General features: G+C 54.9%; 1 protein-coding gene across 2 annotated transcripts in view; it reads right to left on the bottom strand.

Moving 5' to 3' along the window:
- The window catches only part of MYH11 (myosin heavy chain 11), a 106,454-nt gene that overhangs the window by 19,019 nt on the left and 64,595 nt on the right, over window positions 1-22,840 (bottom strand). For both annotated transcript variants that reach the window (XM_062180504.1, XM_062180505.1), the window contains exons 10-27: window positions 22,352-22,447; window positions 19,606-19,724; window positions 18,123-18,275; window positions 16,997-17,170; window positions 16,299-16,472; window positions 14,189-14,303; window positions 12,584-12,777; window positions 11,410-11,531; window positions 11,238-11,307; window positions 10,922-11,082; window positions 9,804-9,912; window positions 7,760-7,891; window positions 7,458-7,664; window positions 6,211-6,348; window positions 5,141-5,264; window positions 4,652-4,823; window positions 2,865-3,077; window positions 839-983 (exon numbers count right to left, since the gene is read on the bottom strand). In XM_062180504.1, coding sequence (XP_062036488.1) covers window positions 839-983; window positions 2,865-3,077; window positions 4,652-4,823; window positions 5,141-5,264; window positions 6,211-6,348; window positions 7,458-7,664; window positions 7,760-7,891; window positions 9,804-9,912; window positions 10,922-11,082; window positions 11,238-11,307; window positions 11,410-11,531; window positions 12,584-12,777; window positions 14,189-14,303; window positions 16,299-16,472; window positions 16,997-17,170; window positions 18,123-18,275; window positions 19,606-19,724; window positions 22,352-22,447 — 2,618 coding nt within the window. The remainder of the gene's footprint in view (window positions 1-838; window positions 984-2,864; window positions 3,078-4,651; window positions 4,824-5,140; window positions 5,265-6,210; window positions 6,349-7,457; window positions 7,665-7,759; window positions 7,892-9,803; window positions 9,913-10,921; window positions 11,083-11,237; window positions 11,308-11,409; window positions 11,532-12,583; window positions 12,778-14,188; window positions 14,304-16,298; window positions 16,473-16,996; window positions 17,171-18,122; window positions 18,276-19,605; window positions 19,725-22,351; window positions 22,448-22,840) is intronic.

Here is a 22,840-nt window from a genome sequence, read left to right as displayed (position 1 = left end):
CACCCCAACTGTTGCAGGTTTTGGGAGTGAATCAGAGGATGCAAGAGCTCTCTCTCTCTTTGATCTCCACCTCTCAAATAAATGAAATGAAAAAAAAAATTTTTTTTTTTGACAGGCAGAGTGGACAGTGAGAGAGAGAGACAGAGAGAAAGGTCTTCCTTTGTTGTTGGTTCACCCTCCAATGGCCGCTGCGGCCGGTGCACTGCGCTGATCCGAAGGCAGGAGCCAGGTGCTTCTCCTGGTCTCCCCTGGGGTGCAGGGCCCAAGCACTTGGGCCATCCTCCACTGCACTCCCTGGCCACAGCAGAGAGCTGGCCTGGAAGAGGGGCAACCGGGACAGGATCGGTGCCCTGACCGGGACTAGAACCTGGTGTGCCAGTGCCTCAATGCGGAGGATTAGCCTAGTGAGCCGCGGCGCCGGCTGAAATGAAAAATGTTTTAAAAAGCCTCATTTTGTCTTCACACAGACCCTGCCATGGATGGGCTGAGTATCTGAAATGCTTGAAGTCAGAAGTGAGTTAGAGTTCAGGTTATTCTGGATTTGGGTATACTTGCATCCGCACAATGAGATACCCAAATTCACTCCCGTTTCACGTACACCTTACCCGCAGAGCTTGAAGGGAAGTGCGCCCCGTGTTTTCAGCACACCTGCGTTTTGATTGCCACGTGACATCTGACGGGGGATTTTCCACTCACGGCATCACACTGCACCCTCAGCATTTTTGACTTGGTGCATTGTGATTTCAGTCTCCCGGATGAGGGATGCTTAACCCATCGTTACGTGAAGCTGCCGATACAGGGTTCACCTCTGTGTTATCACAAGAAAGCAGCCGCGTACCCTCTTGAACTGCTCCAGCTGCTCCGTGAGCTCCTCCACAGCCTGTGTGTGTTTCTGCCTCATCTCCTGGACCTGGGCCTCGTGGGACCGGGTCTCCTCGTCCAGGGCCTTCTTCAGCACCGTCACCTCCTGCTCCCGCTTGGCCCTGGGGGGAGGGACACAGTGGATGGCCAGTTGCAGACAGAGGTTCACACCTCATCCTCGCTGTGTGATCTTGGGTGATTCACCGACCCTCTCTGGTCCTGGCATTTTCCCAGCTGCAAATATTAACACTGGCTCAGATTTGTTGAGCACTTACTATATGCCAGACCCCGTGCTAAGTCACACACTGCCCCTGCCCCCACAATCCAAACAGCATCCCTTTTAAGAGGTGGATATGGTATTATTTACATTTTACATATGCGCAAACTCAGGCTGAGATGGCAAGCCGCTAACCCATGGTGTCACAACCACTGTGTGATGGAGCCAGAACCTGAGCCCACACAGTCTGTCATCAAGCCCACGCTTTTAACCCATGCACTGGGCTTACCTGGCCAGGTGGGACAAGAGAATGCCCCACTGGCCTCTGGGTATGTGTCAGTGAGGTAGCACAGACCCAAAGCCTGGGGAATGAGCCTCTGGGTATACAGTGTCAACACAGCTCCTGACACGAGACCCGCTCAAACAACAGCGTGTGGGCATTCGGCCTGGTGGCTAAGATGCTGGTGAGGACGCCACATCCCAGAGAGTGCCTGGGTTTGATTCCCAGCTCTGCATTTGATTCCTGCTAATGCAGACCCTGGGAGGCAGCAGGGGGAGACCTGGATGGCGTTCCTAGCTCCTGGTTTCAGCCCAGTCCTGGAGACTGCAGGCATTTGGGGAGTGAACCAGCGGATGGAAGCTCGCTCGCTCTCTCTCTCTCTCTCTCTCCCTTTATTTCAAAGAAATAATTTTCGAAAGCTGAATGTTCGTTGAATGTACAAATGACCCAGTTTCACTGGAGTCGGTACTTATGATCCATACGTCATTCACTGCGTCTGTTCACTTGCAGGGAACCTTACTCTGAAGACCAATCCAATCCATATGATCTTAAAAATTTAACACAAAACTTATAAACACGCACTTGGAAACTGAAGCTTGGGGATTTACTTACACACACAAGGGCACATCAGAAAGTAAACGGAAATAGAATTAAAAGAGAAGCTTACGGTGATGCAGAAACCCTTAGAAATCCAAACAGCATTTTCACATCTGCACGTTCCGTGAGCTTTTTGAAGGCCCTTGTGCACACAGCAGCCAGGGAGGACGTACTCACAAATGTTTACTGTGGTCAGGACTAAGGGTCATTTTTTTTCAGGGTCTATGTCCATAGTTCTCAAAGGTCTCTGGGTCTTACTGCTGTCGTGACACAAAACGATGCCAAGCACCATCAGCCCCCTAGTGTAAGGGCTCCACATCCACAGATTCAATCTGCTGAGGATCAAAGCTATTCCCACAAAACACTGGGTCTACACCGCACACGTACGGACTTCTTCCCTCGTCCTTAGCCCCTAAATCGCGTGGGGGCACATCCGGCCCGTGGGCCAAACGAGGCCCTAAAGAATCACTTGGTCTGGCCCTGCCAAGGCAACCACAGGTGGGACTCGGAATCCAACAGGCTGATCTTGAAGCAGATGATTTTACATGGCCTGGGAAAGATGTTGTGACTATCCAGGTGGCCCTGGGCATAATTAAAGTTGCCCAGCCGTACCAAGAGGATACTGACCAGCCACACGGCATTTATGCTGTGTTCGCTACTGCAGGTCATCTAGGATCACTTAAAGGATTGGGAGGGCCTGGGTGGGTTACCTGGGCATCCGGGGATCGTGGTGTGCACGGGGCCGGGGCGACCTGGTACCAAGCACTCTCGGATGCAGAGGGGTGACTGTATGCTATCAGCCATGGCAGAGTGACCAGGAAGGTAACCCTGAGCGATCCCAGGACTGCCGGTCAGCCTGGCTCCGCCCCCTGGGGCGGCCCCTCCCAGCAGCACGGCGGGGGCACTCACCGGAGCTCCTGCTGGGTGGCCGTGGTGTCCAGCGTGTCCTCCAGCTCCGTCTTCAGCGCCTCCAGCTCCTCCCCCAGGTCTCGCTTCTGCTTCTCGGCCTTGTTCCTGGCGGCCCTCTCCGAGTCCAGGTCCTCCTGGAGGTCGGAGATGTGCCCCTCCAGCTCCCGGATCTTCTTCAGGGCATTGTTCTTCTGAGACGTTTCATCCTCCAGCCTGCCGGGGACAGGCAGCGCCACCAGACATGAGGGCCCAGGGCACCTGGCTCTCCGCTTTCTGGACCCAGGCACTGGTGTGCCGTGGGGATCGAGACACATCCCACCCACACCCCAAGACCTGGGGCGCTGCTCCTCACTGGGCTGCACAGCTTGGCACTTACATAGGATGTGAAGGCCAAGGTCACGTGTAAGCGTGCGTGCGTGTGTGTGCAAGAATGCAAAGCGCTGGGTCCAGCATTGCTGTGCACTGGGTTAACCCCGTCCATGATGCTGGAGTCCCATGTGAGTACCAGCTAGAGACCCAAGCTGCTCTACTTCCGATCCAGCGCTCTGCTAATGCACCTGGGAAGGCAGTGGAGGATGGCCTGAGTGTACGAACCCCTGCCACCCATGTGGAAGACCCAGGTAGAGTTCCAGGCTCCGGGCTTCAGCCTGACCCAGCCCCTGTCTCTCCACTCAAGCAGTGATGCAAAGCCTGATGGGTGCAGTGCATTTAGCCAGGCCCTGCTAGGGGACCCCCTCCCCCCGACCGGCCAGCGGAGGCAATGATCACGGATCAAAGAGATGTGACAAGCACCATTCTGGGGGCGGAGCTCTGTATGGACTTCATGGAAGGAGAGCTCCCTGCCAGCACTGATGTCTGGGACAGCAAGGAACAGCATACGGGGGAACGGAAGGGCTCTGACTTATCGGCTCTTTTGTACGGGCACCGACAAGAGAGAAGTGAAACGGGCGAGTGAGGGCGAGATTGTGGAGAGCAAGTGGGCTCTGAGGTCAGGCCAAGGGACTCAGCTTTGCTCCATAAGCCAGCGACGTCTCTGGAGCAGATCCATGGATTCCCCCAACAACACCCTGCAGCCCTCAGTTGAAGCCATAAGAGCTGGGCTGGGGGACTGGCCAGGAGGCTGCAGCTCTCACGAGCAGTGGGACGGGCACCTGCTCCTTCCCCTCCGGGAGACTCAGTCCTCCACGGTGCCGGGCAGGGAACAGCGTGTACCTGGCCAGGTATCGGGGAAGAGGATGCCCGAGAAGAGCCCGGCAGAGTGGGCAGCTCAGCCACCAAGGGTCCCCAGAGCGAGGCCTCCAGTGTGAAGCCAGCCCAGAGCCAGGAAGTGGGAAAACCAGGGATGGGGTAGGGCCAGGATCAGGGCTGCCATGTGCTGCAGGAGGCGCACAAAGCCAGGCAGGAGACTGACGTTTATGAAAGGAGGGAACTCCGAGAGAGGGGCCCTGGGGGAGGAAGGGTGTCCCAGCCTTGGATGTGTGACATCTGAGAAGCCAACGGAAGTGGGCTCAGGGGGCAACCGGAAGTTCAGCATGGGAACATGGGTGATAAAAACCCGGGCACCAGAGAGGTGGCAGCAGCATAGAGGGGAGACTGCAGGAAGAGGAAGCTAACATGCCAAAGGTGAGGCTGCAGGGGTGTGGGCAGGATCGTGGAGGCCTGCAGGAGGCCCAGCCTGGGAAACAGTCTATGCCAAGGGCCTGGGGCCGCCTGGGCCAAGGCAGCCACTGCAGACGGGCAGGGGCCCACAGGAACCTGCACGCCAGAGCCCGCTCTGGTCCTGCTACCTGGCCAGGGCCGCCTGCAGCTCCTCTTCCTTCTTGGCCAGCTGCATCTTGAGCTCTGCGATCTGCGCCTGGAGGTCGGCGATCTGCTCGTGGAGGTCACTGGCCTCGCCGTCCATCTTCCGCTTCAGCTTCTCCAGCTCCTGCCGGCTCTTCTCCTCCTTCTTCAGCCGCACTGCATGAGGCAGGAAGACGCCGGAAGTGAGCCCTGTGCTTGGGCGTTTTACAGGGTGGAAACTCATGCTCACACAGACACAGACACGCACACCCATGCACCAGGAACCACAGCCTGGGTCCTGATCTTGCAGCAGGAAAGTCAGTCCTGATGAAAATCTCCGTTTACTCCTGATGTGTTTGTTGACTGACTGAGGGTGACGTGGGGTGCAGGGACAGAGCTGCCCCTCTCAGAAAAACCCGCTATCCTCACATCTCCCGTCTGCAGTTCCCGGCTTTCCAAGCACCCGCCGGAAGCCCCTGCTGTGGCCGCCTTACCTTCCAGTTCTGAGATCATGGATTCATGCTTGTTCTTCAGCTTGGTCAGGTTCTTGGCTTTCTCTTCCTCCTCGGCAAGATTTGTTGTTAAGTCACTAATCCTCTCTTCCAGGAGTTTCCGCTCCTTTTTGGGCAAAGAGAAAGATGCACGGTGAGCTTTTTTCCTCCCCCAGGAATTGGCATCTTCACTTTTAGTGGCTGTGTGTGATGACCAAATACAACCTACAGTCCTAACTGGCAGAGGGCGGCTTCCTGACCACGTCCAGGAGGTGGCGCTGTGGCACAGCCAGTTAAGCCGCTGCCCGCACTGCCAGCACCCCGTATGGGAGTGGCTCGCTTCCCATCCAGCTCCCAGCTCATGAGCCTGGGAGAGCAGCGGAAGATGGCCCAGGTGTTTGAGCCCCTGCACCCCCATGTGGGAGACCCAGAGGAAGATTCTGGTTTCAGCCTGGCCCAGCCGCGGTTGGTGCAGCCATTTGGGGAATGATCCAGCCAATGGGAGATCTCTTTATCTCTGTCTCCTTTTTCTGACACTTTGCCTTTCAAATAAATAAAAATAAATACATCTTAAAAAGATTTCCAACATTGGCCCCATCTCACCTCAGTCTGTCCCTCACTCTTCACGCTTAAGGGGAAACCCTTCCCTGCCTCAGGGCCTTTGCACAGTGGGCCAACCAGCTGGGGTGCTCTCCTGCTTCCCTGTTTCTAAATGCACCCCACTCTTCAGGCTCAAATGTTGCCTCCTCTAGGAAGCCTGCCCTGAACACCCTGCCTTCCTGCCTTCATGCTTCACTCTTGGAGCCTTGATCACGGTGGCCATTGGCTGACACACGAGAGAATAAGCCCCACAAGGGGGCAGGGTCTTTCCCACTGCGCACGCCTTGCAGCCAGCATGGGACCTGGCGACATTTAGCTCCAAGAACTACAAGGAGCCCAGGCTCAGTGGGGCTGGCTAGCGACCACTAGCTAGGCTGCCCAGCATGTCCAGCTTGTGGCTCTAGAAGCCTCTGGAAACCCTGGGCCCCCGCCAGCCCGTGGACTCTGATGCCCAGGCCCGAGCCCACACTCACTTTCGACAGCTTGTTGTTCTGATCGTCCATGACCAGGATGTCGTCCTCCAGCTTCTTGATCTTGGCCTCGGCCGTGACCTTTTCAAGCTGTAGTTTCTGCCTGGCAGCTTCCTCCTCCTCCAGCTGCTCCTCCAGGTCCTTGGTGGGTGGGGTGGGGGGAGAACCAGAGTCACGGACCTCAGGGACTTACGGCTACACGGGCTGAGCCTGCCGGTGCCCTGCGCGCTGCAGCCTCCTTCCCGGAGGAGGAGGAAATCAAAGGCTTGGGGAGCCTCAATACCCTCATCTGCAAAATGGGGACAGCAGGCACCCTGGTGGCTTTCAAATGCCTTTGAGATGCTTCGTGTTACAAGGCAGAGGCCGATTCCCTGCCCTGGAGCGCTGGCTGAGCTTTGTGATCTCCCTTCTCATCAGTGGGATCGGGAGAAGTGTGGCTGTGTGAGCTCAGGGGCCAGGCTACGGAGGGCACCCCAGGCACCGGCACTGTGCATCCCATCCGGGCACTAGTCCATGTCCTGGCTGTTCCACTTCCAAACCAGCTCCCTGCCAACGGCCTGGGGAAAGTGATGGAAGGATGGCCTAAGTCCCTGGGCCCCTGCATCTGAGTGGGAGACCTGGAGGAAGCTCCTGGCTCCCAGCTTCAGTTTGGCCCAGCCCTGGCCATTGTTGCCATCTGGGGAGTGACCCAGTGGGTGGAAGATCTCATTCTCCTACTCTCTCTCTCTCTCTTTCTCTCTGGGATCATCCTTCTTGGCAACAGCCACCATGCTGTGGTGAGGACACTCAAGCAGCCCCTGGAGTGGAACTGAGGCCTCCACAGGAAGTGGGCTGCAGCCCAGGCCACACCCCCGGATGCAGCCCCAACCGCCATTTGACTTCAACCTCACGGGATCCCTGAGCTGGAGCCCGGCAAAGCCACTCTGAAAATCCCAACCATGTGAGACAGGTGTTTACTGTCACACGCTGCTGAGCCTGGGACATCTTGTTACGCAGCCACGGTTAGCTGACACAATCACCCTGCACACAGGAAAGGTGTCAGCACACGGAAGCCGGGGCAGAGCACAGAGCAGGCTCCCCAGGACACCCATGTGCAAACCCCAGCTCTCACTCTGTGGCCTGGAGCAGAAGGCCACGCCCCTCCAAACCTCCACTCTTCACCTGTGCAGCCGGGATGTGCACCATCGGATGCACCTCACAGGCGGGCAGTGAGGCTCAGTGACCTGCTACCCTCCACGGCGGCCTCTTACCAGCATCTGCTGGGCCATCTTCTTCCTTTCGGCCTGCAGCTGCTGGCCCCGGTCTTCCTCCTCCTCCAGGCGGGCCTCCATCTCATGCAGGATTTCCTCCAGCTCCTGCTTCTTGGCCGCCAGCCGGACGCGCATCTCCTCGGCCTCCGCGTACAGCTCCGTCTCCGCCTGCAGCTGCTCCTGCAGCAGGTTCTTCTCCTCGGACAGCTGTGTGCAGCATGGGGAGCGGGCCAGTGAGCCACCCAGGGGGCCCTGGCTGCCAGGGGCACCCTGCCCCCGAGGGCACCGTCCCCAGCCCGCACCTGTGTGTGCTTCTGCTGCAGCTCCTGGAGTTCGCTCTCCGCCTTCTGCTGCCGCTCCTTGATCTTCTGTAGCTCATCCTCCTTGGCCTGCATCTCCTCCTCCTGCCGTGTCACCTGCAGCAGCGGCTTCACCTGTGTACACACAGTTAGCCCGTCAGCCGCTTATTTCATTTGAGACACAAGGGAAGAGAGCTTCCATCTGCTGGCTCACTCCCAATTTGCCCACCAGGTCCAGGCCAGGAGCTGGGAGCTCAATGCAGGTCTCCCAGATGGGTGGCAAGAACTCAACTACTTGAGCCACCACCTGTTGCCTCCCAGGGTCCACATCAGCAGGAAGCTGGAATTGGGAGTGGTGTCGGGTATCGAACCCAGGTGTGAGACGCAGGTCTCCCAATCAGAGTCTTAGCCACTGGGCCAAATCCCCACCCACCACCATTTGCTTTTGTGGCAAAGAAGAGACGTTCTTGTCCCAGATTAGTTCGGCGGCTCTAAGCCAGGGTGATTTTCACCCTTGAACTCCACCCCGGGGGACACGGGGCGACATCCAGAGACACTGTTGGTTGTCACAGCTAGGGTGAGGGGTGCCACCAGCAGGTGCAGGCCAGGGATGGTGCTCATCATTCTGGAATGCATGGGATGAGCCCCCCAGTCCCTAGTGCAGAATTAACCAGCTCTAAATATTAATAATGGCAAGTTGGAGAAACTCAAGGACAACAAACAGGTGCAAAGCAAAGGAGAAAGACACTCGTCCCAGCACCATCACCACTTCAGAACCATCCCGGGGGACAGCTCCCGCTGTCCTGATGTTGCCTGCTAAGAACAGGAAAGCAAATCCCTCCCTACTGAAATCATCTCTAGCGTGGTTTCCCTTTCTTTCCCATCTTTTGTCCTAAATATACACCCGCGATCACACTGCCTGCATGCATACACTGCTTTTCCACTTTAAAACGACAAGATATTTCTTGTCCCATGTCGTCACATCATTTTTGCAAGCGTATTTTTAGATGGCCATGGTCTTTAATCATTAACAAAAATATTTCACGGATGGACAAACCCACTCTTGGAAGTATCTGCCTGCGAGGGCTGGATGTTGAGATTTTGCTACTGTAAGTGAGGCCACAAGGGCCGCCCTTAATTCCTGATTTTCCTTTATTGAACGTGGTCTCCTCAGCCTCCTTAGGGTAGCTTTTTAGAATTTGGGTACATGGGGACAGACATTTCCAAAAACCACCTCCCCATGATTCTTTCACTGGCTGACTCCCTCGCTCCTTCTTCCCAAGCCCCTTCCTGGGAACAGGAGCACCTGCCATGCATACGTGTGAAGTACCGCGGTTTGCCACCAGGGGGCGGGAACCTGTGTTCCTTCCCAGGGCTAGGTGCATATCTATGAACTTAAAGTTCGCCTGTCATAGATGCACTGAATCCCACCTGCAATTGCCTTGGCATGGCCAGGCCACATGACTTCCCAAGCCTTATAAGGCCCGTGGGCTGGACATGCCCCGCCCTGACCCTGTGTTTCTTGTCTGCTGCCCTACTGGACAAGAACGCTTGTATTAGTGAGGACATGGGCCCTGACGGCTGTGTCCACTGGCAGGCAGTAGACACGCAGCAAATGCTGTTGGGTGCCAACTGACCCAAGTTCAAGGGCACTAAGAGGAAGCCCAGTCGACGGCAGCAACCCAGGTCTTTGTGCAAACAGCGACACTGCAGGAACCAGTGGCTTTCCTCTACCAGCCAGAAAAAAGAACCGGCGCTGATGTGTGCCGTGATCGGGAGGTCTCTCCCGACAATGAGATCAGCCAGTCCCAAAGAGGTACTGCAGGCTCCGTACCCTCGGCCTCCGTGGGATGACAACATTGTAGGAATGGAGAACATGTCAGCAGTTGCCAGGGGCAACAGCTACGGCCCAAGTGCCAAAGAAGGAGGGGGCTTCTCAGGCCGGAGGCCCACGTGGGCAATGCTGTAGCATGGGCCCTCGGTTCCAGGGGCCTCCAGCTCCACACCTGCAGGGGCGAGGGCAGAGCGGGGCAGGGCCGGCGCTCACCTTGGTGAAGAGGCGCCACCACTGCCAGTTCCGCAGCTTCAGGTAGGCGGCGCAGTTCCTCTGGATCACCTTCATGGCGGTCAGCTGCTGCTGCCTCTTGGCAAAGGCCCTGGGGAGAAGGAGTGGGGCTGTGAGCAGGCAGGACCAGCCCCAGATGCTCCCATCCCAGCGGTCCCCACACCCTGAGCCCTCATCTCTGGCCCAGGTTCTGCCTGAAACTCTGAGCGTCGGCACAAGGTATGTTGAAAAGCTCGTGGGAAACAAGGTGGGTGAGGGTCGGTGCTGTCACAGGGGGTTAAGCTGCTCCTCGGGACATCGACATTCCATAGGAGCACCAACTTGCGTTCTGGCTGCTCCGCTTCCAATCCAGCTCCCTGTTAATGCGCCTGGGAAAGCAGCGGAAGATGGCCCAAGTCCTTGGGCCCCTGCACCCATGTGGGAGACCCAGGAGTTCCTGGCTCCTTCCTGGCTTCAGCCTGGCCCAGATCTGGCTGTTGCAGCCATTTAGGAAGTGACCCAGCAGATGGAAGAGCTCTCTCTGTCTCTCCCTCTAATTCTGCCTTTCAAATAATAAATAAATCTTTTTTTAAAAATAAAAGTATTATTTTGGAAACAGGCGATGGTGACTAAGAATGGATGGAGGAGACCTGGCAGATGAGGTGTGTTGCTGCAACAAGAGCTCTGGATCCAGCCTTAACCTTGCACTTGGCCGTGACTCAGACACTGCTCGGCAGACCACCCTGTGGTCTACATCAACCATAAGAACTCCACGAGGAAGAAATGATCGCGCTCGTTTTCCAGGGGAGAACTCGGAGGCTCAGAGGGGCAGAGTAACTTGCCCAAGACTCATCAGCAGGTAAGTAGGGCAGCCAGGAAGAGAAGCCGGGTCTACACCCGCAGCGGGTAATGGCTTTAACATGCTCCCTCCCTGCGCTCACACGGGTGCTAAGATTTCAGGTGCCAGCATTTCTTCCCCTTAAAGAAAAACCTGTCATTCACCCAGTGGTGCCTCTTAGAACAGCTGCTGTCTCAGAACCAAGGCATCCAAGTGTGGGACCAGAAGGCCCCCTGGCCGTGTGTGTTCCTGGTCTGTGCCACGGGCGGGACACCGTGCTTACTTGCGGGCGAGGTAGCCACGACACATGGCCTGGAAGGCCATGATGACGTCGGTGATCTTCAAGTCCCGCTCCTCCTCTAGGTGGGCCAGCACGCCCGTGCGGAAGAAGATTTTGCTCTGCCCGATCCTGTACAAGTTGGGGTCCAGTTCCAGGGCTTTGATCTGCAGGAGGAGACAGGAGGACAAGAGCTCCTGGTTTCAGGCAGGTGGGGAAGTGTGTTTAAAGAAAGGCACAAGCCGGGGCAGCAATTGCAGCGTGACCCGAGGCTGCAAGGCCACGTGGGGATGGGCGGCGAGGGTCGGGGGGCTGGGCTCACCATGAGAATGCAGGCCTGCTTCCCGTCCATGAAGCCCTTGGGAATGGCGTTGGCTGCCAGGATCTCGTAGCTTGAAACAGGGCACAAGTCAACTCACGTCCCCATCTTTTGTCTGCAACCCAGCCTCGCTCCCCCACCCCTGCCCCACTGGCGCCAGCCCCGGCGGGCTCACCGTTGGCGGAACTCCTGGAAGACGATCCTGTTGGGGAAGCCCTGGCGGCAGATTCGGATGCCTTCCAGCACCCCGTTGCACCGCAGCTGCTCCAGCACCAGGAACGCGTCCAGCTTGCCGGACTGCAGGGGAGGAAGAGGGCGGGGACTGCTGGGGTGGGACCTGGGCCAGGGAGTGCTCACAGAGGCACAGGGGAGGGCCCAGCCAAGCGGCCAGGTGCAACACGGTGCACTCTCTCTGACCTTTCAGCCCCTAGCTCAGGTCCTGTGTGTCCCATGACCTCGCCTGGCACGGCCCCTACCTCCCAGTTCGTCTCCACCATCCACTCGCCACCACCTCCTGGATGCACAGCCGTACCAACCTTCCACCTGCTCATTAGCCTCCAACCCTGTCTCTCCTCCACCCCCTCATTTCACCGGAAGTGTCCATCTGATCACAAGCTACCCCTTAAATACCCACAGTGACCTCGTAGAGAGGGCCAAGCTCCGGCCAACACACTGGATCTGATTCCACGCCTCACACGCAGCCTCACCCTTCCCCAACCCCTGCCCCACACCATCACATGCCAGCAATAGGAAACAGCCTACTGTGTGCATGCCCAGAATGTTCCTCACCTCTACACTTTGGCCCAGCCTGGGCCCTCTGCCTAGGAGGTCCTTCCCACCCCACCCCCACCCACCAGTGGATGCCTATTCGTTCAAGTTCATGGTCTTGAAGAAGTTTGGTGTTCTGCTACCAACCACATCCTCTCATTGGATCGCCCACATCAGCGCTACAACGTCAGCTCCCACTGACACCCTAGGCTGGACCAGCAGCCCTGGTCTCCCCCTAACAGACGCCAACAGCACACCCCACTCTCAGCTGTGACAACTAAGACCCAGCCCGGTGTCCCCAGCTGAGAACGCCTGCACTAGGGCACGAGAGACTACAGACAAGAGCCGCGCTGTATTCAGCGCTACATCCCGAGCACTGGGCACGGACGGGAGTGTGGTACATGTTCAGAGGCATCGTGCAGGCACAGTGGCTCCGTGCCCCGTCCACTGCTCAGTGTCGGGCAAGCCTAAGGACATTCTCCCTCCCTCCCTTGCTTTCTTGGCCTCCGGAGATGGGGAATGGAACGGGTGCGGGTCCGTGGCTGACGGAGCCCGCGGGGTTGCTTCCCGCCCAGCCTCACCCGCTTCTCGTGGTTGGGGATGATGCAGCGCACGAAGTTGGGCGTGGTGTTGCGCAGCGTGGTCATCAGCTTCCCCAGCTGCTCCTTGTACAGCTGCCCCACCGTGCGGAACATGCCCTTCTTGGTCTTGGAGGCGCTGGGCAGCGAGCTCTCTGTCATCTTGGCCATCTGGTCCAGCCCCACGATGCGGTCCACTGCAGGGCACATCCACGGTGGTGTCAGGCTCCGGCCCACCCACTGGCCCCACGACAGGCCAGGGGCCCCCATGCCGAGGGTTGTGGGTGAGGACGGGCTTTTGTGAGGGGTCTCTGGCAGCCTCAGGTTCCTCTGATGGGCACCGCCTTTGCCCACAGCAGTGGGTAAGCACGTGGGCCTCCACGTCCCATCTATCTGGGGACTCCAGACAATGCCTGGGTGACAATGAACCAATTCCTTCTGCTGCCGCCACAGTGCCCTGGGAATCAGACCTGCTCTTGCTGCTATCTCACTGAGGAGTCAGCCTGGTGCCATAGTGTGCCTCAGTTTCTCTTTCTCCAGAATGGGTGCAACCAGAGCATCTACGTCCTAGGACAGCAATAGTGAGCGAGGCCTCATGCTTACCTCCCCCACCAGAGCATCTACCTCCTAGGACAGCAATAGTAAGCGAGGCTTCGTGCTTACCTCCCCCACCAGCCCTCAATGCTTCCTCCACCAACAAATACTCATGAAAACCTACTATGTTTGGGGTCAGGCCATGAGTGCACTGAGCCTTGTGTCGGATGGAAGGAGACGGCCGCGATCGCATCAGTATAGAATATTCCAGGAGAGGAGGTGTGCTCAGAGAAGCAAAGCGGAGTTAAGAGGGGGAAGGGTTGCACTCTAGGATAAAGTGGGGGCAGGGGCCTGATGAGCAGGGACCAGAAAGAAACAAACCCTCCAAGGGAGGAGCCCAGACGTTAGAACATGCTGGGCAGAGTAGGCGGCAGTGGTGGTGGTATGTTCGTCATCATTATTATTAAGACTTTTTTCTTTCAGGACAGAGCGGCAGATCTCACCAGCCCAGCAGGTGCACCATGTACCTATGCCCACCCTCCTGGCCTCGGGCTGCACCATGTCCGCCCTTGGACTTTCTCAGGTCCCATGTTATCATCTCTTGGCTTGCCTATCTCTCCCACAAGCCCTGTAGACTCCTCACGAGTCCTGGGGGTGAAGTAGACCCAGGCACTCAGTAAACCCTGGCCTCTCCCTGGAGCACTCTGCACCATGCTCAAAACAAAGGAGACTCTGTGCCAAGAGGCAGGAACGGAAGCAGCAGAGCCCACACAGGTCACCAGCCTGTCACATGTATCACCTATGCACTGGCTTGCAAAGGAACCAAGCAAGGCCCCAGGCCCAGCGGCCCAGCAGCCCCTGGGAGCTTGTTGGAAATGCAGCTTCTCAGGCTCTCCCAGGCCTACCCACCTAGAATGTCAGGGTGTTGGGCCAGACACACAACCCACCACCACCGCCACCCCCAGGGCTTCCCCGCCAGGGGCAGGTGTGCAGTCACGGGCAGCTGGAAGAGGTGGCAGACTTGGGTGTTCAGTCCTCCAGCTCAGAGCAGCTCCAGGGCAGGGAGGGCCTCACCATCCTTCCATAGGTCGGCCACGAACTTGTCCGAGGAGGCGTTGAGGAGGGAGGTCACATTGTCATTCAGGGGGTCCATGTTCTTGGTCAGCCAGGCACTCGCATTGTAGTCCACCTGCCGAGATCGAGCCCACTGGTCAGTCTCCCTCCCTTCAGTTAGAAACCAAAGCCAGGGCCAAGCTTGCCCACTCCCCTCCCAGGTCTGACATCAAGAGAGGAAGTGACATTGGTGGCTGCTGTAATGGGAACCCACAGCTGCCAAGGAAAAGCCAGCAGGGCAGTCTTAGAACAGGGGCCAAGGAAGGGACTTGATGGTAGCAAACACCCTCCCCTCACGTCTAGAAATCTCCCCTCTGGGCAGGCACTTGGCCGAGTGGTTAAGGCCCACTTTGGAGTGCCTGAGTTTGACGTCCAGCTCTGGCTCCTGACTCCAGCTTTCTGCTAGTGTGCACTTGGGTGGCACAGCAGGTTAAAGCCCCAGCTCGCAGTGCCAGCATCCCGTATGGGTGCCAGTTCTAGTGCTGACTACTCCTCTTCTAATCCAGCTCTTTGTTATGGCCTGGGAAAGCAGTAGAGGATGGCTCAAGTCCTTGGGCCCCTGCACCTGCATGGGAGACCAGGAAGAAGCTCTTGGCTTTGGATTGGTGAAGCTCCAGCCATTGCGGCCAATTGGGGAGTGAACCAGAGGATGGAAGACCTCTCTCTCTCTCTCTCTCTACCTTTCCTTCTCTCTCTGTATAACTCTGACTTTCAAATAAATAAGTAAATCTTTAAAAGAAGAACAAGTGAGGCTTAACTAATAGGCTTCCCTGCCATCCACCAGGGAGACCTGAATTGCGTCCTTGGCTCCCAGATTCAGCCTGGTCTCTGTGGCATTTGGGGAGTGGACCAGAGGAAGGGAGCACTCTATCCCACAAGTACATAAAACTTTTTACAAAATTTAAAATTCTTCCCACATACAGAAAAGGCTTGACGACGGTCCCAGTCTAACTTAAGAGTAGGTTCCTACTCACTGATGAGCATACTTTTTATAACTTGGAGATCTTGATATGCGAATGCACAGAAAATGACATGTAAAGGTTCTTAAATCCAGCTGACCGGAATGTTGACCACACCCAAAGCCTTAATTTTATCATTATTGTGAGTGTAAAGTGAAAAGAACCAATAGTTAGGCTCTGGTGGCTTACTATGGGATGTGAGTTTTAATCATGTCTAGGCCTGATCTGAGAGGGGACTGTAAACAAGAACACACAAATAAAGTGGGGAAAATAAAAGTGCTACCCCTGCATGGTTAAAGGAACATATACTCCCTTGAGTACAGGGTAGAAGCTGGGAAACGTTTTGGGTGAAGGGCCCAGGTAACAATTCCGGCTTGGCGAGCTGTGCAGGAGCCTCTATCATGGCATTCACTTCTGCCACTGTAATGCAAAAGCGGCCACAGGCAATGGGTAGACAAATGGGTAAGACTGTGTTCCAATAAAGCTTTATTTACAAAAAAAAAAAAAAGCTGTGGGCCAGATTTGGCCCTCGGCTGTGGTTTGCCAACCCCTAGTGTAGGGCATTCCCTGTTCCCAGATGAAATGACGAGACAGGGGAGTTGGCAGAACACTCTAGTTCTGCAAGGCAGTCTGAGCTATGTCTTTTCTGTGTCACCTAGGACGCCTGGGAGACAGGGGAGGGTTCTGCACAGCACAGCAAGACATGGTGATGGGGACAATGATAAAGATGACAACTGGTGTAGATTTCAACTGGAGCAGTCTGGGACTGGCGAACCCAAGGCCATGATAAGAAAGACTTTTGTTGAACCCAAGAGTGGGTTTATTGGCCACCCCACCCCAGTTTTTCTTTCCTGCTGGGTTGACCTTGCAGCAGGAAGGGTTTGGAGTCTGTGTAAGAAAGAAGAGCCTGGGTACCAGGGCTGGAAAGCATCACAAAGATGAGGCTCATCCCTACAGAGCTGTGATGAGTCATTCCCAGGACGTGGTTGGGATTTGATGTACCAGGTACTCTGTCGCCCAGCCAGTCCAAGGGTTTGGCCACACCCAAACAGCTCCTGCTCTGAGCATCCAGGTCCCCCGGGGGCAGAGGGCACTGGGACTGTGGCTGGTACCTTCCCAGCGTAATGGATGATGGAGAACTCCGTTTTGTCCTTGAGCTGCTTCGGCTTCTGGAACTTGGGGTGGTTGCCCTGCTCTGAGCACAGCTTCTCCACAAAAGACTTATCTGTGGCTTTGGGGAACCAGCACTCCTCATCCAGCAGGGCCAGCACACCTGGAGGGTTGTTCTGTGGAAGACAATCGGGGCAGAGTCACAGGGAGGCAGGAGTGTACTCAGGCTTCAGCCCCACACCCCGCTACTGTAACCACCTACATAAAGCTGAACTTGAACTCCCAAGCCCCCTGCCCAGTCTATCCTCAAATTACCCACATGCAAAGTAGGTCCCAACAACACGACACATGTGTGTTGCTGCTCCCTGGTCAGCGACATACACACAACAGCTCACAGATTTTCCCATTCTTGCCAGAGAATCCTTTGGTTATTTATAAAAATTTTTAAATTAATTTACTTGAAAGGCAGAGAAAGAATGATCCCAACCACTGGTTCCTTCTCCAGGTGCCCACAATTCCCAGGGATGGGCCAGGCTGAAGCCCAGGAACTGGGAACTCAATCCAGGTGTCCCAGGTGGGAGGCAGCCGCTTGATGGGGAAGCGTGCACATGGAGAGAGGGCGGGACCCACGCAGCAGCGCAGGCAGGCCCTGCACAGGCGCAGGTGCTCGGTGTGCCCCTTACGCAGGGCAGGCCCTCACCGGCCGCTCAATGAGCTCGATGCAGGGCTGCAGGTCGAGCCCGAAGTCGATGAAGTTCCACTCGATGCCCTCGCGCTGGTACTCCTCCTGCTCCAGGATGAACATGGTGTGGTTGAAGAGCTGCTGCAGCTTCTCGTTGGTGTAGTTGATGCACAGCTGCTCGAAGGAGTTCACCTGAGCACACAACACGGGGCACGCACTGAGCACCTTCGGAGGAAGTCCCAGGACTGGGAGCCCTGGGGGAGCTCCACCCACAGAGCTTGGGAAGAAGGTGCCTCCCTCGGGCTCTGTGGGTCCCATGGCCTGGACATCCTATCTGCAAGAACCTGTTCTGCCACCTTGACAACCAACCACGGTTTAGACCCCAGCAAACGCTGTCTAGAGTTCACTAGGGCTGGTGAGGGCGACACATTCCCATGTCACGTGCCTGCACACATCCTGTTAGAAAGTTGCTTGCTTCTTGCATCTACACAGTCATCTGTGCACAACCTTAGAGGGCACGTTCCCAGGCCCAATAACAGATACGGAGACTGAGGGTGAGAGCAGCAGTAATACTGCAGCAGACATCTTTTGGAACATCTGCCAATCTCAAGACCTACCCCTCCTCTAAGACCTTTCCTCCAGCGCTGGGGGATGGGAGCCAGGATCCATGTTTATAGTATCTGCAGTGCTGGCAGATCCCAAACACACTTCTTGGCTGAAAGGGACCACGTGGCCCAACTCAGGCGAGTAGGAGCCAGGGAGACTCAGTGCCAAGATTTTGGTTAGGATTATTAGAAAGAGCTATGCTCTTTTCTGCCAATGTTTCTGAGAGCTCTGGCAGCCACTTTGCCCCCAGGAGGGAGAGCCTCATTTGAGAACAGAGCCGACACATAGGAAGGTGGAAAGAGAGTTGGCAGGGGATCAGGTCCTACCTATTGGATGCAGATGTATCTCCGGCCTCAGTTTCACAAACTGAAGGTTCCCCGATGGATTTACTGTCTTTCATTCACTAAAGGACGTAACTTTACCCAGGCAAATTCCCACCCTGCAGTGGCCATCCACACGCCTTCCCCACAACAGTGATGAGGGGAAGCCTCACTGCAGAGAAGTAAGCGCACAGCTGCACGGTCCCAGCAGCCCGCACCTCAAAGATCTCAAATCCAGCGATGTCCAGGATCCCCAGGAAGGAAGCCCCCTGCCGGTGGGTCTTGTCCAGGGCTTTGTTCACACGGCTGAGGATCCAGCGGAAAAGGCGCTCGTACGTGGCCTTGGCCAAAGCCTCGACAGCGAAGTCGGCCTGCGGGGCGGAGCACGGGGATCACGGTTATTCCCGAAGCACTGATTCTGCCCCATATTTTTGCGCCCCCACCTCCATCACCTATCATCAGTCTTTAAACAATAAACAAAGAGAGAGAGAGAGAGAGAGAGAGAGAGAGAGAGAGAGAGAGAGGAAATTCACCACCTCTACAACCAACAGGAACGTGTAGTCAGAGCTAGAGAGGTCAGACCTAAGGAGTGACTGCGTGGATAATTAAAGACTTCCCGTTCCACTCCTGAGCTCATTTCGACACATTCAGCTGTGCCTCTAGGAAAGGAGACCATCATTTCCACAGATGAGTCTCTCAGATCAACCCCTGAACCTGCAACTCAGGGATCAAGATAAGGTCACAGGGACGAGAAGTTGCTGCTCCTGTTTAGGCGTTGTGTCTTCAGAACCTAACACAGCACTGGATGGAGAAGGGATAAAGAGATGGATAGGCAGGTGGGTGGGCAGATGGATAGATCGAGTGGGTGGGTGAGTGGGGAGGTGGATGATGGATGGACGGATGAGTGGGTCACTAGACAGTTGGCTGGACAAGTGAGTGTGGGTGAATAGATGGTTGGGTGGGTAGAAAGGTGGATGGATAGATAGATGGATAGACGGTTGGGGGATGGACATATGAGTGTGTGGGTAGACAGGTGGATGGATAGATAGATGGATAGACGGTTGGGGGATGGACATATGAGTGTGTGGGTAGACAGGTGGATGGATAGATAGATGGATAGACGGTTGGGGGATGGACATATGAGTGTGTGGGTAGACAGGTGGATGGATAGATAGATGGATAGACGGTTGGGGGATGGACATATGAGTGTGTGGGTAGACAGGTGGATGGATAGATAGATGGATAGACGGTTGGGGGATGGACATATGAGTGTGTGGGTAGACAGGTGGATGGATAGATAGATGGATAGACGGTTGGGGGATGGACATATGAGTGTGTGGGTAGACAGGTGGATGGATAGATAGATGGATAGACGGTTGGGGGATGGACATATGAGTGTGTGGGTAGACAGGTGGATGGATAGATAGATGGATAGACGGTTGGGGGATGGACATATGAGTGTGTGGGTAGACAGGTGGATGGATAGATAGATGGATAGACGGTTGGGGGATGGATAGATGAATGTGTGGGTAGACGGATGGATAGGTAAGTAGATGAATGGACAGCTGGTTGGGTGGATGGATGAGTGTGTGGGTGAATAGATGGTTGATAGGTTAGGTAAGTAAGTGTATGGATGGCTGGTTAGGTGAGTAAGTAACATATGGAAGATTCTTCAGGAATAAATAGCAAGAACACAATTACCTGTTCTTTTGTCTGAGCTTTCTGTACTACATCCCGTCCAACCTTGATACGCGGGGTCAGGATGGATCTGGTGAAGTCTGTCACGTTAATTCCCACGAGGTGGCAAACTTTCTGAGCAGCTGGAGAAAAGAGGCATCTTGAGTGCATCACAAGAGAGGAGGCTGGGGAGGGGAGGTGCGTTCCCCAGGAACGCGGTCTGTGTGCACACAGGCTTCTCGGGGGGAAAGGCAGGCTGATGGTCATGACCACAGCACGCATGAACCCTAACAAGGGCCGCCACTGGTGACCTCACCCCTAGCGTTTTACTCAGAGGCAGTGATGGGGGGCTCAGGGTCAGGTAGTGCTGGGCTCAGGTCCTTGCCTCTCTTCCACTTCTAAGTCATATGACTTTGCACAAACTATGTAACCACACAGCCTTTTTCCTTTCTGTGGCTTTCAAAAGGATCAGCCCTCAGGTACCTTGTTGGGTTACCAACAAGATTAAGTGAGGTAAAAGACAAAAGCCTGACATGCAGTAAACAGTAAATACAGTACATATTTGCTCCCCCATTCCAGGACACGTGTCGCAGCACGGTCTGCCGTAGCAAAATGTTGGAAACAGCCTAAACGTCCACTCGTATGGGAGCAAACACACTGTGGCATTTTCATAAGATGAGATATCATTCCATGAAGTTCTCTCTCTCTCTCTAGACCAGCGGTTCCCAGCCAGGGATACTTGGCCTCATCTGGAGACACCCTTGGCTGTCACACTAGAGGGCTACGGCCGAGAAATGGTCTAGACAATGGCGAGTACTGGATGGAAAAAAACCCAGGTGCACAGTGATGCCTAGAGTGTGATGTGATTTATATAATGACACATGCACGCACAAAGCCACACCCCCAGAGTATGTTGTTGGGACACGCGTGTGATCACATAGAAGTTGACTGGCAGGGGAGGTACACGGGAGTCAGCTGGGAGAATGAAGGACTCTCTACTGCTTTACTTCCTCTTCGAGACAAAGAAATACAATATATCCACAGACATCAATTCCAGATAGGAACGCTGTGGGTTGTTCTATCATCGTGTGTATTTTTGCATTTAACTCTTTATATAGTTTTAAATCTATCATTAGCTGTTTCCTTAACAGGCAGACTGGTGCCACCCAGTGGTTTGCATGTGCAAGATGCAGGATAGGTGCAATGATTTTTGGATTCTTTCAACTCTTTGTAAGGAAGCTTTGTGTTTTCTTTCCCTGGTGGTTGCTGCTGGGAGTGAGGATTCCGTGTGTGGTGTCCTGCGGGGGCGGGTTCCAGGGAGCTGGGAAAGCAGCTCAGTATCAGAGCAGTCTTAGCTTCTACAAGGCCACACTCTGCGATATTCACATGATGCTGAAATCAACTAACAACCCAGTTCTCAGACCATCTCCCCGTCGCTTAGACACTGAAGTGCCCAGCCTGGGGTGGGACTGCTCAGGAGCAGGTGGACCAGAGCTGGCAAACTGGAGAGCAAAGTTGTGCTCTCAGGGCAGGCACAGCAAGCAGGCATGGTGGCAGCCGGGTTACCCCCTTGAGAATCAAATCCTGAGGTGGGTGATGGGCCCAACAACCACAATGCTGCTTGGACATCCCTTCTCAGAGTGGCTGGATCGAGTCCCAGCTTCACTTCCGATTCCAGCTCCCTGCTCAAGTGCACTCCAGGAGGCTCTAGAATTTGGGTTCCTGCCACCCACGTGGGAGACCTGAATTCAGAGTGCAGGGTCCCTGGGTTCAGCCTGGCACAGCCTTGGCTGTTGAAGGCTTTTGAGGGGTGAACCAGCAGATTAAGCCTCTTTTTTCATCTCTCTGCCTTTCAAATAAATAAAAATAAATACTTTAAAACAAACAAAATACTGCTTCTCTAGGGGTAGGATTGTCTAATTGAAGGGGAAAAACCCAGACTATCCAGTTTACCTGAATATCAGATCTACAAGGACACTTCTTAGTACAGTTATGTTCAAATATTCTATCAAGCTTACTTATCATGAAAGTGTTCACTGTTTATCTGAAATTCACATTTAGTTGTCTTTTATCTGACACTTGGCAGTGAAACTTGGGCTCTGTCTCCCAAGCAAGACCGTCCGTGTCATAGGAAGGGCTACTCCTGTCTTGTTTTCTGTGGCGTCTCAGTGCCTCGCACATAGCAGGTGCTCAAGAAATACCTACTTAACAAAACAGGTAAGCAGAGGGTTTTAGAAGAGAGGACCCCACGGCTCTTTCTGATCTAAAACTATGAGATCTATCCCCACCCGCCACCCACAAATACTCTGATTTGAGAGCTTTCCTCCTTAGGGTCTTCAGCCGTGAAGCTTAAAAAAAAAAAGAAAGAAAGAAAAAAAAAAAAGAGGACAGCCAGGATAATAACGAGCTGTTGTTAAATTCCAGAAGTGCGATCACCCCCACTTATCCATGCATCCCAAGACCCCCAGCAGGAAGCACCAAGTGCTCTATGTACCACGTCTTTTCCAACACATCCACGCCTATGGTAAGGTAAGTTGGGCCCAGTGAGAGGTCAACAGTAACCAAGAAGAAAGCAATAATAAATGTACCTGCAATAAAGTTACACTCCCTCTCTCAAACACCTTATTTTGAGAACCTGTTGTGATTTGGGGCTGTGGGTGACTGCAGTAACTGGATCCATGGAGAGCAAAGCCACAGACAAGGGGGCTTCCTGCCTGACCATGACCCCCACCACCACCAAACTGCCAGTCACTGGGGAAGGGGCAGGTACCCGTGTTGTCCGGCATGGACGCCTGGTCTGTGTTTCTCTCCTTCTTGAAGACGATGTTTCCAAGCTGCAGGACTGAAGACACCACCTTCAACACAGCTGCAGTGAACAGAGAAGTGTGGATCAGACAGATGTCGACACCCAGGTGCTCGGGGACCCACAGCCACCCTATGTGTCTCCTCTGGGAAGGCTCAGCTCTGGGCTCCTGAATGCAGGAGGGAGCCCCACCCTCTAACTCTCTGCTGAAGACTGCAGAATTACAGCCCATGGACCACATCTGGCCACTGACTGCTGTTACAAATAAAGTTTTATTGGAACACAGCCACATCCATTCATTTACATACAGTCTCTGGATATCAGCATGCCACAATAGAGGAGTTGAACGGTTTCAACAGAGATCATGTGGCCCTTGGAGGCTAAAATACTTACTATCTGACCCTTCCAGGAAATGTTAGTCATCTCTGCTACAGAGCAGTGGGAATGTCTAATCTC

The sequence above is a fragment of the Lepus europaeus genome, chromosome 21 (assembly GCF_033115175.1).
Source record: "Lepus europaeus isolate LE1 chromosome 21, mLepTim1.pri, whole genome shotgun sequence".
Taxonomy (NCBI): domain Eukaryota; kingdom Metazoa; phylum Chordata; class Mammalia; order Lagomorpha; family Leporidae; genus Lepus; species Lepus europaeus.
Note: the sequence above shows the minus strand (reverse complement) of the source record. Positions and strands in the feature narration are given on the sequence as shown.